General features: G+C 34.9%; 1 protein-coding gene across 8 annotated transcripts in view; it reads right to left on the bottom strand.

Moving 5' to 3' along the window:
• Endoa (SH3 domain containing GRB2 like, endophilin-A) overlaps positions 1–14,792 on the bottom strand; it is a 31,965-nt gene that overhangs the window by 6,365 nt on the left and 10,808 nt on the right. For 4 of the 8 annotated variants that reach the window (XM_070302359.1, XM_070302367.1, XM_070302365.1 and 1 more), the window contains exons 2-11: positions 14,381–14,474; positions 7,030–7,098; positions 6,000–6,216; positions 5,398–5,531; positions 5,219–5,285; positions 2,958–3,058; positions 2,776–2,879; positions 2,313–2,428; positions 1,383–1,475; positions 153–274 (exon numbers count right to left, since the gene is read on the bottom strand). In XM_070302359.1, the coding sequence (XP_070158460.1) occupies positions 153–274; positions 1,383–1,475; positions 2,313–2,428; positions 2,776–2,879; positions 2,958–3,058; positions 5,219–5,285; positions 5,398–5,531; positions 6,000–6,216; positions 7,030–7,098; positions 14,381–14,425 (1,068 nt within the window). In that variant the 5' untranslated portion in view covers positions 14,426–14,474. The remainder of the gene's footprint in view (positions 1–152; positions 275–1,382; positions 1,476–2,312; positions 2,429–2,775; positions 2,880–2,957; positions 3,059–5,218; positions 5,286–5,397; positions 5,532–5,999; positions 6,217–7,029; positions 7,099–14,380; positions 14,475–14,792) is intronic. The other 4 variants (XM_070302360.1, XM_070302361.1, XM_070302363.1 and 1 more) reach the window with 4 other exon arrangements.

The raw sequence follows: 14,792 nt of genomic DNA, 5'->3' as shown, positions 1-14,792 counted from the left end.
ATCCGAAATTAATATTTCGATGAAAGAATGTTTGAAAGATTAGGACATCTTAAATGATATCGCACATCTTTTAAACATTTCCTAGACATCTTTTTCTGAAAAAAACGTCGACGTTGTTTGAGCAGTCGGATCGAATAATATCGCGACTTTACCTTGAATCCAAGTTCACCGGGATTTTCGGGTTCGAAGTCGTATAGGGCTGTGCAGCACGGCGTTCTCGGCTGTGTTATCGGCGTCCTCGCTGGCGATTTGCTCGGCGAGGGCAAGGGTGAAGCTGAAAATAGTCGGCACGAGTGTGCTAAAACTACCGAAAGCGCCGGGCTAATCTAACAGAAACGCGTCGCGCTGATTGCGCGTGTATTGCAGTGCATTCAAACTACAACAATACTTAACAATCAACGACCCGATGGTCGCGCGTGGATCATCGCGCGAACAACATCGTGCCAAGCATTGACAGCAGTGCGCGATATCGATTTCTTTCTAGATGCGAAAATAAGATAATGACATTTATGTTAGAAGATGAAAATAAACTTCTCGATTAGAAACAATATTTAATTGAATGAAAGCTGCATGAGCTAATTGAAGCCTATGCAAGCAAGAAGGATATGGTTTATTGATTTTTTACGTGCAATTAATATATCGTTCGTAAAAATATCTTTAAAAAAATATATTCTTTTAAAGTTTACTTACATTTCTAAAATTAATAAATTTTATATTATAAATATAATAAAAAAATTATGTTCTCATATATATATATATATATATATATATATATATATATTTTTATACAAATTAGAATGCAGTTGTTCTGTCAAATTTTGGCTGCATCTCTTTTGCACGAAAAAGGTAAATCGAATTTTATTTCACGTTTATAATTGTAAGAATTTATTAACATAATAATTTTTTTGATATAATAAATTTTATTACAAGAGTTGAATTTATAATTAATGAGCTCCTTCTTGTTGTAGTTTATTTAATTACTTAAAAACTATACAGCATAGTCTTTTACTACGGCACAGGGTGGCAAGGCACTAACAAACATGCATACAGTGGTTGATTATCGGCATCATTATACGAGAAAGCGATAATTTCGTCGAAAGAACAATGAAAGAGACACCGGATCACAGTTGCACCAACAGTGTCGACTATTGATTTTGATAAAGAATTCGTTATTGGATTTCCAGAACAGTGTTATCGCATAGAAAGCGAGAAACTTTAGGTAATTACGGACGGTATTAACCGCCCTTAACAACGCAACAGTTGGTGCAACCACCCTCGAGCGACTCAGAGAGGGATTCGTTTGTTCGCTGAACAGAGAAAGAGAGAGAGAGAGAGAGAGAGAGAGAGAGAGAGAGAGAAGGAAACCCCCATGCAAAGTTTACCATTGGTAGATTGTGGCGGGTTTCCGGCCGGAAATAGCTCGAGCTGCGAGCGTTTCCCGTCCGCATGAGTCGGAGAGCCGGCTCGGCTTGCCCCTACATTGTGTCAGAAGGACAGACAGGTATGCCACATTATACACACAGCACAATTGGAGGAAGAATAGTGTGATAATGTGACAGTGTGACGAAAGTGCGCGCGCGCATGTGTATGCGTATTCCATGCGTAATCACGGACATCGATCCTTTTAAAGAACCAATGTTCGATACGTCGAACATTTAATTGACAGTACGATAAATGTATTAGTACGCGAAGATTCACCTTAGGACAGGACTAATCGAACATTGACATTCTCCCACTCGTTAATTCCTCAAATAGATCTTTAGATAAATATCTTTAGATAAATATCTTTTCAAATTATGTTTAAATTAATTATAGAAAATAAAAATGTTGAATTTATATATTTTATTTCCCTTAATTCGCGTTATTCATTTTGATGATCAATTTTCTCATTTACATTAACTCATATTAAGTTAACTGTCCAATTATAAAATTTCCATTTAGATTTAAATTATTCAATCCAGAAAAGATTATAGGAATATAACATTTCATTCATATCGCAAGGAAAAGGACGAGATAAAATTTCAGAAGATAAAATTAAGCGTATCATTTCGATTAGTTTTGACAAGCGTAGGTAGTAAAATTTGTGCGAGAGAACAGAGCATAGGGAAGATTTGATATTGGGTGGTTTCGCCGAAGGGGGAGAAATATAAGAGACAGATGCAATATATATATATCGGTCAATATGGAACCACGTAAGGACACGTAAACGCCGGCATAACAAAAATAAAGAAGGAATAAGGAACAGTTAGACATAGCCAGACCACCCGAATGTCGTCGCGCCGTGTGTGGAGTATCTGTGAAATGTGTTTTACCGTGAAGGGAGAAGTTCCCACCGTTCATATGGTCCGACAATCCACTCTCCACGTGCAAATCCGCCAATGTCTTCGGCACGAATTCTAGCTTTGGTCGGTTCATTGCCTCTTCTTTCCTAAAGAGTAAGATTCGTCCGTAGACATTGTCCAAGAAAATGACTGTTATACAGTCGCTCAAATACATTGATGAAAGCAGTTATATCAAGACCTTTCGCAAGTAAAAAATTTCATTTATTTATTTAAAAAAATGCACTGATATAAAACGAACGTGCATTATTCTAAAAAATTCTGATTCGCGTCAAAAAATCAAAAAGAAAAAAAAAAATCACAGAGAATACACTCCCGACCATCTCTATATCGTGAAGAAATTTAATTTCATATTTAACACATTTAATGTGCATTTATGGATATTGATTTTTATAATAATTTTTCATCGCAACGTATACTATTGTTACAAACGTACTTTTCAAAAAGCGTCTCCGTCAACAATTTAAGTATCTCGGTACACTGTTGATGGTACTCGAGAAGAGCCTCGCTAAAGGTTGCCAGTTGTGCGACTTGTTCGATCTGCAAAGAAACGATGTGAAAATCTTGGCTCGCACTTGTCGACACTTTATTTTAGATTTAACGACGACGACGACTTACGTCGTTCTCCAGCAAATTGAACATGCCCATCTGCGCCAGATGAAGACTCTCCGCGAATTTCTCCTCAGCCTGACGAATCTCTTCGTCTGAAACGTGAGAACCTATTCGCAAACGGTTGCCCCGCAAACGGCATTAAAAAGGTTGCGCTACTAGGGTTGCTTCCTAAATCTAAACACTTAAAATACAGCGCAAGAGGGACGATGAAGAAGCGTAATTAATTCTACGAACTCGCAAGCATATTTCTTAAAAAAGCGTGTATCAGTATCGTTGTAGACAATAACTTGTGAAATTATCAAATTATATTCGAAACTAACGATGATATAGAGCGCAACAGAAAAATCTAAAGGGCTAATCTTTTGAATCCTTTAGATGAATCTTTTAAAAATATCCAACGGTATATTTTTCAGAAATATCTTAAAAAATATATACTTTAAATTTTTCGGACGTTTATTATTCCGAGACTGTTTTTATCGTTTGGAAATTTTAGTGGAATTTTACAGGCGACTACCAATGAGAGAAAACGCATCGTTCGACGATATGTAATAATGGCGAAACTCCAAAAATACGGAATAGCGACAAGGATAGCTCCTAAGCGCGTAACGGAAGTCACCATACCAGCATACGACGATGAAGTGCTCGATCGCGCTGGGCTTCCGAAATGCGGACTAGCGGACCTCTTCCCAGTTGCTAATCGTTAAGCCCAACGAAAAACAGGCATATCATACCAATCAGTAAAAAGCAAAAATTATTCGAGGCTAATCATGATAACGTGAAAGAATCGCGATAACGAAATGTATTAACGTAATTAATCATCAGATATCTATCATTCCAAATAAATGGAAGATTCGAAATAATTCACAATCATTGTTGAAATTTTTTAATTTCAACGAATATGTAAGAGTTATTTTCTGTACAATGTATTGTCTATCCACACATACACAATTAAAATATAAAAAAAAAAAAAAACTTAATATATATAAATATATAATATAAGATTAATATAAATTTATTATAAATTAATATTTATAAAATATAGAAATACGGATTAAAATATTTCCCCCGTCAAATCAAAATATTCAAAATTAATCCCATATTTTTATAAATAACTCAAAAACAGTTGATATGTAAGTTAATTATATGAAAATTAATTCCTAATGCATATAAAGTGGATACATTAAAGAAAAGTGTTCGCATTCCTTTCGCTCTACTTGTAAATCCATAATATAGCGCTGATTTTTTATTCGATTGTATTCATGCAGCGCAGCGCGTGCAAGCGAGAAATCTTATTTCTATTATAAACACGAGAATTGCATAATTTTTATGTATTCATGCAACAGTCTCATATTAACGACTCTATTTCGAGAGAGTAAATCATATATGAAACACGAGTTTATTTTTTCATATGCATGCCAACAGTGAGAAGTAAAGTTTTTCTTAAAAATCCGTTGTATCATTTCGCTGGAAAAGCATAAGCAAAGAATCGAGGTAGAAATTATATAAAACTTGGAAAACGAAGAAAGAATATTGTGGAATAGCGGATCGTTCGTTAGGCAGAATGTAATATAGTTAATGCTAAAATTCGCGAAACTCAGATAGTATCATGTGAAATTTAAATTATATCGCAATAAAAACAGATATGGTACATTAACAAACATGACAAAGCAATTATAAACTTTTATTTTCATATCTTGTTTAAAAGTTGCGTTTCGTTTATATGAAAAAAGAAAATAGTGATATAAGAAATATAAAAAAAGATTTGTTATTCAAAAAACGCATTCTTGCGGCTATAATTATTTCTCATAGCGCATTGTTCTCGGCGCTTTATTCGCATCACAATCTCGACAAAAAAGATTTTGCAACTGTGACTTTTTTTTCTATCAAAGTTGTATATTCTTCGCTTGTCACGGGAGGCAGGGGTCACGACACCTTTATCTATGCGAAAATGACGATTTTGCGGTCGTATTACCCCTCGCCTCATCAGAGAGCTTTGTCGTAATATCATTTTCTTTTACGACATCACACGGAGATGACGATCGTGAGGTTCTAGCTCCTCCCCGTTAGAGGTGCAATCTTCCATCATGTCGCATTATTACGCGCGCGTTAACGTTCCCTTCTGGATCGTGGTTTTTATTTCAACTCTTGAAATTGCGAGCTACGAGAAGCGTTCGTGCAAGGACACGCGCGACGCCGTTCGCTGCATAAATCAATAAAGAGCGCGAGAGAACGAGAGCACATACATGAGGAGGAAAACTTTAACGTACCTTTCGCTTGACGTCTTCGCTTGCAATCGAAGTCCAGCCTACGGCCTTGCAATTTCTTCCGGTGGTGCTGGAACAACAAATCAAATCGAACGTGTTGCGAACGTCAGAATCGTACGCGAAGCGCGACGATTTTTCTAGCCGCAAGCGCGAGAACAACACAACTTTTCTAATAACAGTACCATCACTTCTTTCAGATCCTTGGTTTGCAGATGGTGCAGCGGCTCGAGGAAGTTCTGCTTGATGTTGTCATCCAACGAATACTTCACGTCCGCCATCTGCTTCATGGCCTCGCCCATTTCAATAAGAGCCTGGGCTATGGGAATTGATAGGAATGAAAAAATAAGGTCATGTTTAGACAATACATCCTATCGAGCGATCGCCTAGGAGTGAATTCTCCATCTCTTTAATCATCAGATTACATTTCGCGTCGAACGTCAATAAATTTCGATGTAAACGAACAACAATGTAACTCGAAAAACCATTTTCATTGTTTTAAAACAGTTATTGAATAATTTTTATGAAAAATTTCGAATGAAAAATCGATGGAGTAAAAAAAATTTTATAGAAAAGAAAATTATATATCGTGTATATCGTCGGACGAAGTATATGATAATAATTTTAGTTTTTACGAGTAAATATAATAGCAGCGTACTTGATGTAAGAACATTTTTTAGGGAAGACGGCTTGTATCCGGAAGCATTTTAATTTTATCCATAGAGATAGCTGCGGATCGAATTTCTTTTCTCAACACGATTGTATCGGATTTTGAAATTGTATGTACCGAAAACGCTGTCCTCGCCCATTTTCTTGCCGTACATTAGCATGCAATCGCCGAGTACACCTTCCGGTTGAGGGTAGGTGGAGGCCTTCGCCTGACCGCTGAGCTTGCTGATGCCCTTGACCGCTGCCATCTTCGCCCTCGCCGTCGGATTCGGCTGGAGGAACTCCTTCGTTTTCATCTGCAGCTCATCCACGAGCTCGTACGTCACGTCTGTTTTCTGCGCGTGACGTTTTTATGTGAATTTCTTGTCTCTTGCCTTGATTCGCATTGACGAGAACGTCGAGAAATTCTTTTTAAGGCTTGCGGAAATTATATTCACGATCCGTATATAAGAGATGAATTTATTGATTCGAGCCAAGTATTCGAGATATTATCCTCTAGAAGTAATATCTGCACAATTTCACACAATGCAGTTGCCAACTTAAGCTATCCTCTTGTTTTACATTTGTGTTTAGCGTTTCTTGATACATTCAACATGAGTAAAATTTGATCACTGTATTTTTGACAAATTAGAACATTTGCCTGAATCTTGGCTTTATAATTTGTAAGAAGAGATCTCTATCATACATTTCTATTTATCTCAAAATTAAAATCGTCATAGATTTATATAGAAATAGTAAACGCTATGAGATTTCATAGAGAATCACAGAATTAAGGGCAATTTCACAAGGAATTGACAAAGCGTTTTCGAGAACATTGTTCAGATCACCTGTATTATATCAAACTTAAAGCAATCGATTGTATTTAGAAAGACGGATAGATAAAACGTTTTTCCGGCTTCGTACTTCGTACGGAGGCATTAAGAAGGCTCTCTGAAGGTTGGTAAATGATTGATAGGATCATGGGAAAAGCCAGGAGAAGCCGGGTAAATCTTTGAAATTCAGTAATAATGCCGACATATAGAACGTGCAAGTCATCTCTTTCTTGACGTCCTCACAAAGAAACCGTGCGAAAATGTGAAAGGCGTTCTTCTTCACTTAACACATATATATATACACACGCACATAGTGCGCAGAAATATACTACTCACCCTCTCCATATCCACAAAATCAACGTCGAGCTTTGTTCCCTCTGCTCCGCCCATCTTTTCCGTCATGTACTGCAAGAGAAATTTGTTATCTTTAGCCAAATGAACAATACTTCTCATCGACTTTACGGATCTTTTAATCCGACCCAGTAAGATTAACGGGAAATGTGATTTGTACTTGTGAAAACTTGGAAAACTTCTTGTTAATTAAATTTGTCAAAACTTCCTTATTTAACTCTCAATGCCGAGACAATCAAGATGAAATACAATATATCAAAAATATAGCCGATACCTTATCTTTTACTTCGCATTTTGTCAAGTAGCTGATAAGCGTAAAATAATAAAAATAATTTTTAAATATAATATTCATTGGATCGCTTCAATTATAAATATGGAAATTTGTAATTTTAAGAATTGAAAGACTTCATCTGGATATAAGAGAATTAAAGCGAGAAGATATGAGTGAAGAAAAGTAAATATTGTATAAAGATTTTCGAAGTAGATAATCTAAGACTTCGGGGGAAGGTGTTTGAAGAATAAAAAATTTAAAAATCATAAAAAGTCGTATTTTTATAATGTACCAAATTTTTTAAACTAAAAGGCTGATATATCTTAGCGTTTAGAAAGGCGCATAAATCTTAAAATTTTCAGACAAGTATTTCACGCTCGTGCAATCGCCATCACATGTAATTCCCGGAAATCTTTCTGGTCAATATAAATCGCTATGAGTACCAGCCTATAATATTTTCGCAGACCACGTAGATTGGACAAGGTCGATTAATTGCTCGTAAGTTAAGATTATCCTGAAAGACGACAAAGATTTTCTCGAATAACAGGATATTTCCAAAGGTAAAATCAGAGGTTAAGGCTTTGAAAAGTGGATAGAGAGAAAGAGAGGAGGAAAGAAAGGAAGGTTAAAGGCAAAGAAAATATCACCGACAGAAGAGTATGGTCTTTTCATGGGGGATCAATAATACAATATATATTAACAGTACTCGTCGATCATCGTATACTGTCTCTAATATAAAAAAGTATACACGCCAAAATTCGAAAAATTGATCGGATCGTTTAAAGTTTGTGACAACTATAAAATTTTTATTGAACAAATTTTAACTATCGGCTTGAAAATTCCAAGCTTCGATTAAATTTTATTTCATTGAGTTACACATGTCAAAACTTCATATATGTTTCAAATAGAATTATCTTAAACACGTTTCAAACGTTTTCTATATTTAATAATTCGGTAATTTCGATAATCGGAAAAATGTTTGATTAATTCGCGGTATCGCATTCTATTAACCAAAAAAATCGGCTTCCTCGACAATAAACAAATATAATTCCATCATACAATGCCATACAATTTATTTTTCCCTGTACGCGATTCATCATCGCATAGACGAAGAGGAGAGTGGAAAATGATAGTATTCTACGCGGTTATAATCGCGCTAAGCGGCCAGGAGCTTCGCGAACGGAATAGCTCGCAGAAGACGGAGACAGAGAGAGAGAAAAAGACCCTGACCCATATTTAACGATGACCCATTTTCAGAAGTGCGTACAAGGACGTAGCCGTCATTCCGGAGTAAAGTTGACCTACATCGAGAGATTTGCAATGTCGCACGTTTTCTGCTTCCGGCGATTTAGATCGCCTTATGAGATGTAAACATCAATATAATAGAAATAAAATCACTAGAAAATATAAAATATATCGGAAATCTTAGAAGTTAAAATTTCATGAAGATTGAACGAGAGAATTTAATCTAACTTGAAAATGTAACATTATACGTTAATAGGTTTTCTCTCTTCGCTATATATGTAATGAAATTTATTTCTCTCTAATAAAGATTGAGCGAGAATATATTTCATGATTATATATTAATATTAAAAAAAAGAGCGTAAATAATGAACACGAGAAAATATTTTACATAATCAATTATCTAACCCTTTGTTTCGTTCCGGAGAAATAGAGAAATGGAGCTCGAGAACTTAAGATTTTATTAATTGCAAATTACTATTCGTACTTTCTTTTAAGAACGATTCTTATTCAAAAATAACATCAATTATATAAAAATGTAATTGGAAAAATGTCGCGTATGTCAATGAAAATGAAGCTCGAAAACGATGGTATTTATAGTGGATTCATAATTCTTGCAACGAATACAACTCCAAACTCGATCGGTTTAAATAAAAGCTTGAATTTTAAGATCGCGAGTAAAATTATGATGCGTATCGTAAAGCTTTTGCCACACATTTTGGCGCGTCGTTCTTTCGGCTTTAAACGGCCTTTAAAGAAAGGTATCCGTGTCACGAATCCGATACAATTACCGATCTAAATAAGGATTAATTGCTCCGTTCAACGGGCACAATTCGTGCTGAAACGTAATCTTTAAACTCGAATTACAATAACACAGTCACCGATGGAATACTAAAGTAATTTTAATCAGTGTCAAATTTCGCAGGCGTATATATGTTCGCATGCGCGATATCAAGTCGATATTGAAATTCACATATTGATAGATCCGCGCCAACTGTATGCTTGATATAAAAAAATAGCCACAATAAATATGATCTTTCAAAAGAGACGAGAAAACAATTTCAATAATTACAATTAATGATAATTAAACGCCCGTTAAATAAAAAATATTAAAAAAATATCTATATAAATTGTAATATTTACTCTGTGGAAATTTTATATTATTTGCTAAATGTCGTTTATTCGTGTTTCAAAATTTTATAAAAGTAAATTTTATAAAATTATTAATTATCTTTTATTATGATATATTTTTCACTTTTTTTATTCTTTCATGCACTTGTTATTTAACGATTTTTAATTCTTGTCATATTATAATGATATAACAACGTACATAATTTTAATTAAAAAAATATTTTATCGTGAAGCTACATTTTTAAAAATGTACATATAATTTATATTTGTTTGCGTATAGTTATGTATTACAAGCAGCTGCGCGCATTTCTTATTACTAAACTAATATAATCATTTAATTAAAAACAAATACGCGAAAGCGTTGTTTCTATCAAGAACCAAGGAAGATGTTCCGGTAATTGTATCCTTGTGTGTGCACACAGAGGATGAAAAATTTAATTTCAAGAAGACGAGGATGCGGATGCATCCTATTTTCGAAACCTCGCACGCGATCGATCCGCCTCTAATATCATCAACGAGTCACAACATCGAGAAAGCACCAGCGTCATAAAAATATCCGTTCGCCATCGTCCTGATATCGATAACGACCAACGGGACATCCGTGATATTGCGAGGTTCGACCTGGCGGCATGACTTATTGTTAGAACTCTACATCCGACTATATGCCTACAAACACACACACACACGCGCGCGCGTATGAGTATATGTATACATATCGTGGCAAATGTAATTAGGCTGCAGAAAGTGAAGTAGCTACGTGCGTACATTTGTGTGTGCGTGCGCGTGTGCGTTTGATTCCGGGTTTCCCAACATGCTCCATGAGATAGACACGCAATTTTCATCGAGACGCAATATGTTACATAGAGATGTTATTTGCGTGTGCGCTAATACTGAACTATAGCTTTATACGAAGATATATATTACAATATTAGCCGGAAATAAATTGCCCTTGCAAATCGTAGTAAGCCGATTAGGAATGTATTCACAAATTATCATAGTAAATTTTTAAATACTGGAGTAAATATTAAATATAATTATGATTAAAGTATATAATCTTTATGTACCGCGAATTTTTGACTGATTGACTGATTTGATAAGTAATTCCATAACTTTTTTTTTATTAAAAAGTTAAATAAATTACAAAAATTAAAATTTATTACTATATCAAACACTAAAATTATGTTAATCAAAATTTTGATTGCTTTTACATAAAATGTTGAATATATTTAAATTTACTGCGTAAAATAAATTTCTAGATTAATATATATGCACTAAGCTATTATTTTAATGATTATTATAATGAAGTAGCTTAAAATGCGAGCGTATGTTATTTTAGAAATTAATTTCATATAGCGACGCAAAGTGACATTTAGAAAATTTGCATAATTTATAATACAAAATAATATGAATACCTATTAAACTAATATTACATAACATAAAATGGCATGAAAATTAATTTTCATGGAATAAAAACTTCATGAGATAAATAAATAAATTTAACTTTCCCATTTCGTGGAAAAAAATCTTCATTTCCACATCCGTTATAAAGAGTGTAATGCGGAATTTTTAATAACGTCGCTATATAAGAATATTTCGAATGTGAATACTTTTCGCACGCCGACACGTCGACCGACCGCGATTCTCGTTAGCTACAAGAATCCCGAGAGCAGAATTAGGGAAGTAAAGGTCAGAAGCTACTACCATCGTCCATCGCCGAGGATTTCGATGGAGTGATAACTTCTCGGCGGACGGGCATTGTGCGGTCCCCGAGAAGTTATCCCGAGACCGCGAGCGATCGATAGTTTAAAATTGCTCGTTACACAATCGCCGCGAGCTACCGCGCGCAATAATTCGCATTGTTTGACACGGCGCTCGCTCGCGCTTTTCGCTCGATTGAACTTTTGCCGCTCGCGCGGCTTCGCATTTGGCATTTGCAGCGCGTGTTATCGAGGCCAGGATAACATCCCGCCAACGCGCAAAGTCGCCGGCAAGACGAGTCCTCTTAATGTAAATTGTATTATAAGACCTGGAGCTTGTCCTATCCAAAATAAAAGATATGATCTCTCTATTAAAAATATAAGATATTTCGAAGATAATGCAGTTTTGGACACTTTTCCAAAAGAATGATACTTCTTTTTGACAAGGAATATAATAGTATTCGTCTATGTATATATCTGACACCCTATGTGTGTATATATATATATATATGTATATCAGAAAAAAATTACACATTGTACAGTATAAATATATAAAACAACAAGATAATAGATATATAAATAAGAAAATTAATTAAAAATTAATGTAATTTTTACGTTTGCATTAAATTATTTTTTAAATCAGATAATACTAGAGTATAATAATAATCAGTACAAATACATATGATATCATTAATTTCTACCAGATTATGTCACCTTAACAAAAAAAAAAAAAAAAAAAAGTCTAATGCGCATTTTAACGCAATACTTTTCTGTATCTGTAATTACGAGCACCGTATGGAAATATGTAATTGCGGCAATTTTAATATTATGCGTCAGAATTGCCATACACGTGGGATTTCACGACACGTAAGCATTCCGTTTAATTACGAAACAAAATTTCGCATCAATGTTAGAATTTCGTAATCAAGTTTTTCTATTCAATATTAAAGAATGCACGCATACATGTGATATGCATGTTGAGCGAGATACGTCTCCATCGTATTACACAGATTTTCATGATGCCAAAGACAAATATTAATACTTGCGAAATTAATGAGAAGATACCAGAAAACAAAAACAGACGTATGTTACATAATTATAAAATATTTTTCTCTAACCAACAGAAATTCTCTTCGATAAATTATTTCCAATATAAAAAATCCAACGAAAATCCTTTGTATACGTGAAACGAGATTGTAATAGATACAGACGGAAGATCCGGCAAGTATAAAGAATTTCAATTTAGATGAAAGTAAAAATAGTATTCGCAAAGCTCAAATATTGGTTTAGATAGATAAATAAAATTCCGATTTTTATATACATGTATTTACGTTTTCAATAAAACAAAAAATTTTTATTTAAAAAATTTACACGTTTAATATTAATATCTTGTTTTTATCAATAGAATCAAGTAGAGATCTATTAAATCAAATAAAAAAACAGAATTCCCCAATTTTTTTGTTGTACATTTATATTTAATATATAATAGGCGAATATTATATTTATTATATTAATTATTATATTCTATTTAAACTAATATTTAAATTATGCGCAAAAATACAATTTTTTTCTATGATCTAAACGCGATTCTTTATACTTTCCAGAATTTTAAAAACCGCTCGTATTTATTATGATTTAATTTCATTAATATGAAATACCACTGCTGATATCTCTTGAGCTGATGTTTCTTTCAATTAACAATTAGTCGTTAATTAGTCACGGTCGTTGCAACCCGGCAAACATGTCCCTCCGCTTGTCGTTCCAAGATTAAACATGGCAGGATGATAATATTGCAACTGTGTGCGACTGATACGAAAATTCTACATATGACATACTGGGACCAAATGATAATTAGCATCGACAAACTCGTCGGAGAAAGAGAGCTTAGCTGTCATATCTCAGTAATATATATATATTCGACGAAATAAAGTTATATTGAGGAATCGTTTAAAATATATACCAACTTTCGCATTTGAACGCAGAATAAATAATATAGCGTCATCTATTGAAAAAGAAAAGAATGTCCCTTTGTTTTGGTGTAAAATAGTTTTACGATTACGGGATATTTCTCGGAGATTCTCGCGCATCTTACGCGTTCCGCAGAGTCTCTTATATTTCCTCGGATTCTGCGATCTTGAAAATCGCGGAGGTCCTCCATAATAAAAATTCTCGTACGTATATCGGGAAACTTGGAGGAATGCCGAGAGGATATCGATTTCGCGCGTGATACAGAGATAATAATTAACCCGTGTTTTACCTCGTTTCACTTGTTTTCGCAATTGCATTAAATATTCTGATGGCCCCGGAGAATCTAGCCGCATCACGGGACCATCGTAAGTTTCCCGGCGACGTGTAATCGCATTAAGACAACGCGCATTCGTGATGCGGGAACGAAACGACTGCGCGAAAGTTGGCGGCATCGTACCGAAACATTAAATTCGCCCTTAAGTAGCAATGCATCACCGGTAATTGGTCAAATTTGCAATCTGACGTACAAGAACGTATTACCTTAATGCGGATGATTAAACTTTCAATGATGTTTCGTGTATCGTACCACGTGTACAACATCGAATCGCTAGCGCGATGACTCTTTTTTCCTTAACGTTCATAAGCGCTAAATCAATAACTTAATAGACGCGCGTAAGGCATCTCGCATGATTTAATTAGAATAATTAAATCGCGAAGAAAAACTCGAATTTCAATTCTTCGATAAAGAAATGATCTAGGCACAAGACGATTCTTCGGATAATTCCATCGATTAATATTAAATATAGATTAAAAATTTTTTTTAATACACAAGAAACAAATATTTGGATATTTAAAACGTTGTGAGTAAAATTATAGAGCCTCAAGTACTTTATTCATTTCTTAATGATTTTCGTAAATAAATTATTATGCGCGGAAAATAATATCGATCCTTTTGATGCGCACATAAGAAGATCATTACCAAGTTTCCATGAAGTAAAACGCTTCCGCGGCAAAGAGAGACACTTACCTGATTCGCTTTGTTGATCTGCTTTTTGAGCCCGGCGAACGCCATGGTGCTGTCGTGTTGTTGCTTCCTTGAATCACGCGCAAATCGTCTCTGACTGCAACAGAAACGGAAACGAGATTGTCAAACAGAATTGAAAAGAGTAAACTCTTTTGAGGGGAAGCGATTCTCGCGTAGAGAGCAAACGCGTTGGAAAATAGGACGAAAGAAGCCCGGAATTTATGATCGCGCCGGCTGCTGGCCGCTCGCCAGCGGTCAACGAGATGATTTTCAATGCTATCGATCGTGTATACACTGCCGTTTGTATTTTCCAGCATCAAGACTCGTCGCTGATATAATACCCAGTGACGTCGTATCGCTTCGCGTGCAACTCGCGTGTACCATCAGTGATTTCACGCGCGTAAAATCGCAATCG

The sequence above is a fragment of the Polyergus mexicanus genome, unplaced genomic scaffold (assembly GCF_030449975.1).
Source record: "Polyergus mexicanus isolate NDT 795.1 unplaced genomic scaffold, iyPolMexi1.0 SCAF_10, whole genome shotgun sequence".
Lineage (NCBI taxonomy): Eukaryota > Metazoa > Arthropoda > Insecta > Hymenoptera > Formicidae > Polyergus > Polyergus mexicanus.
This window is presented reverse-complemented; position numbering and strand designations above follow the sequence as displayed.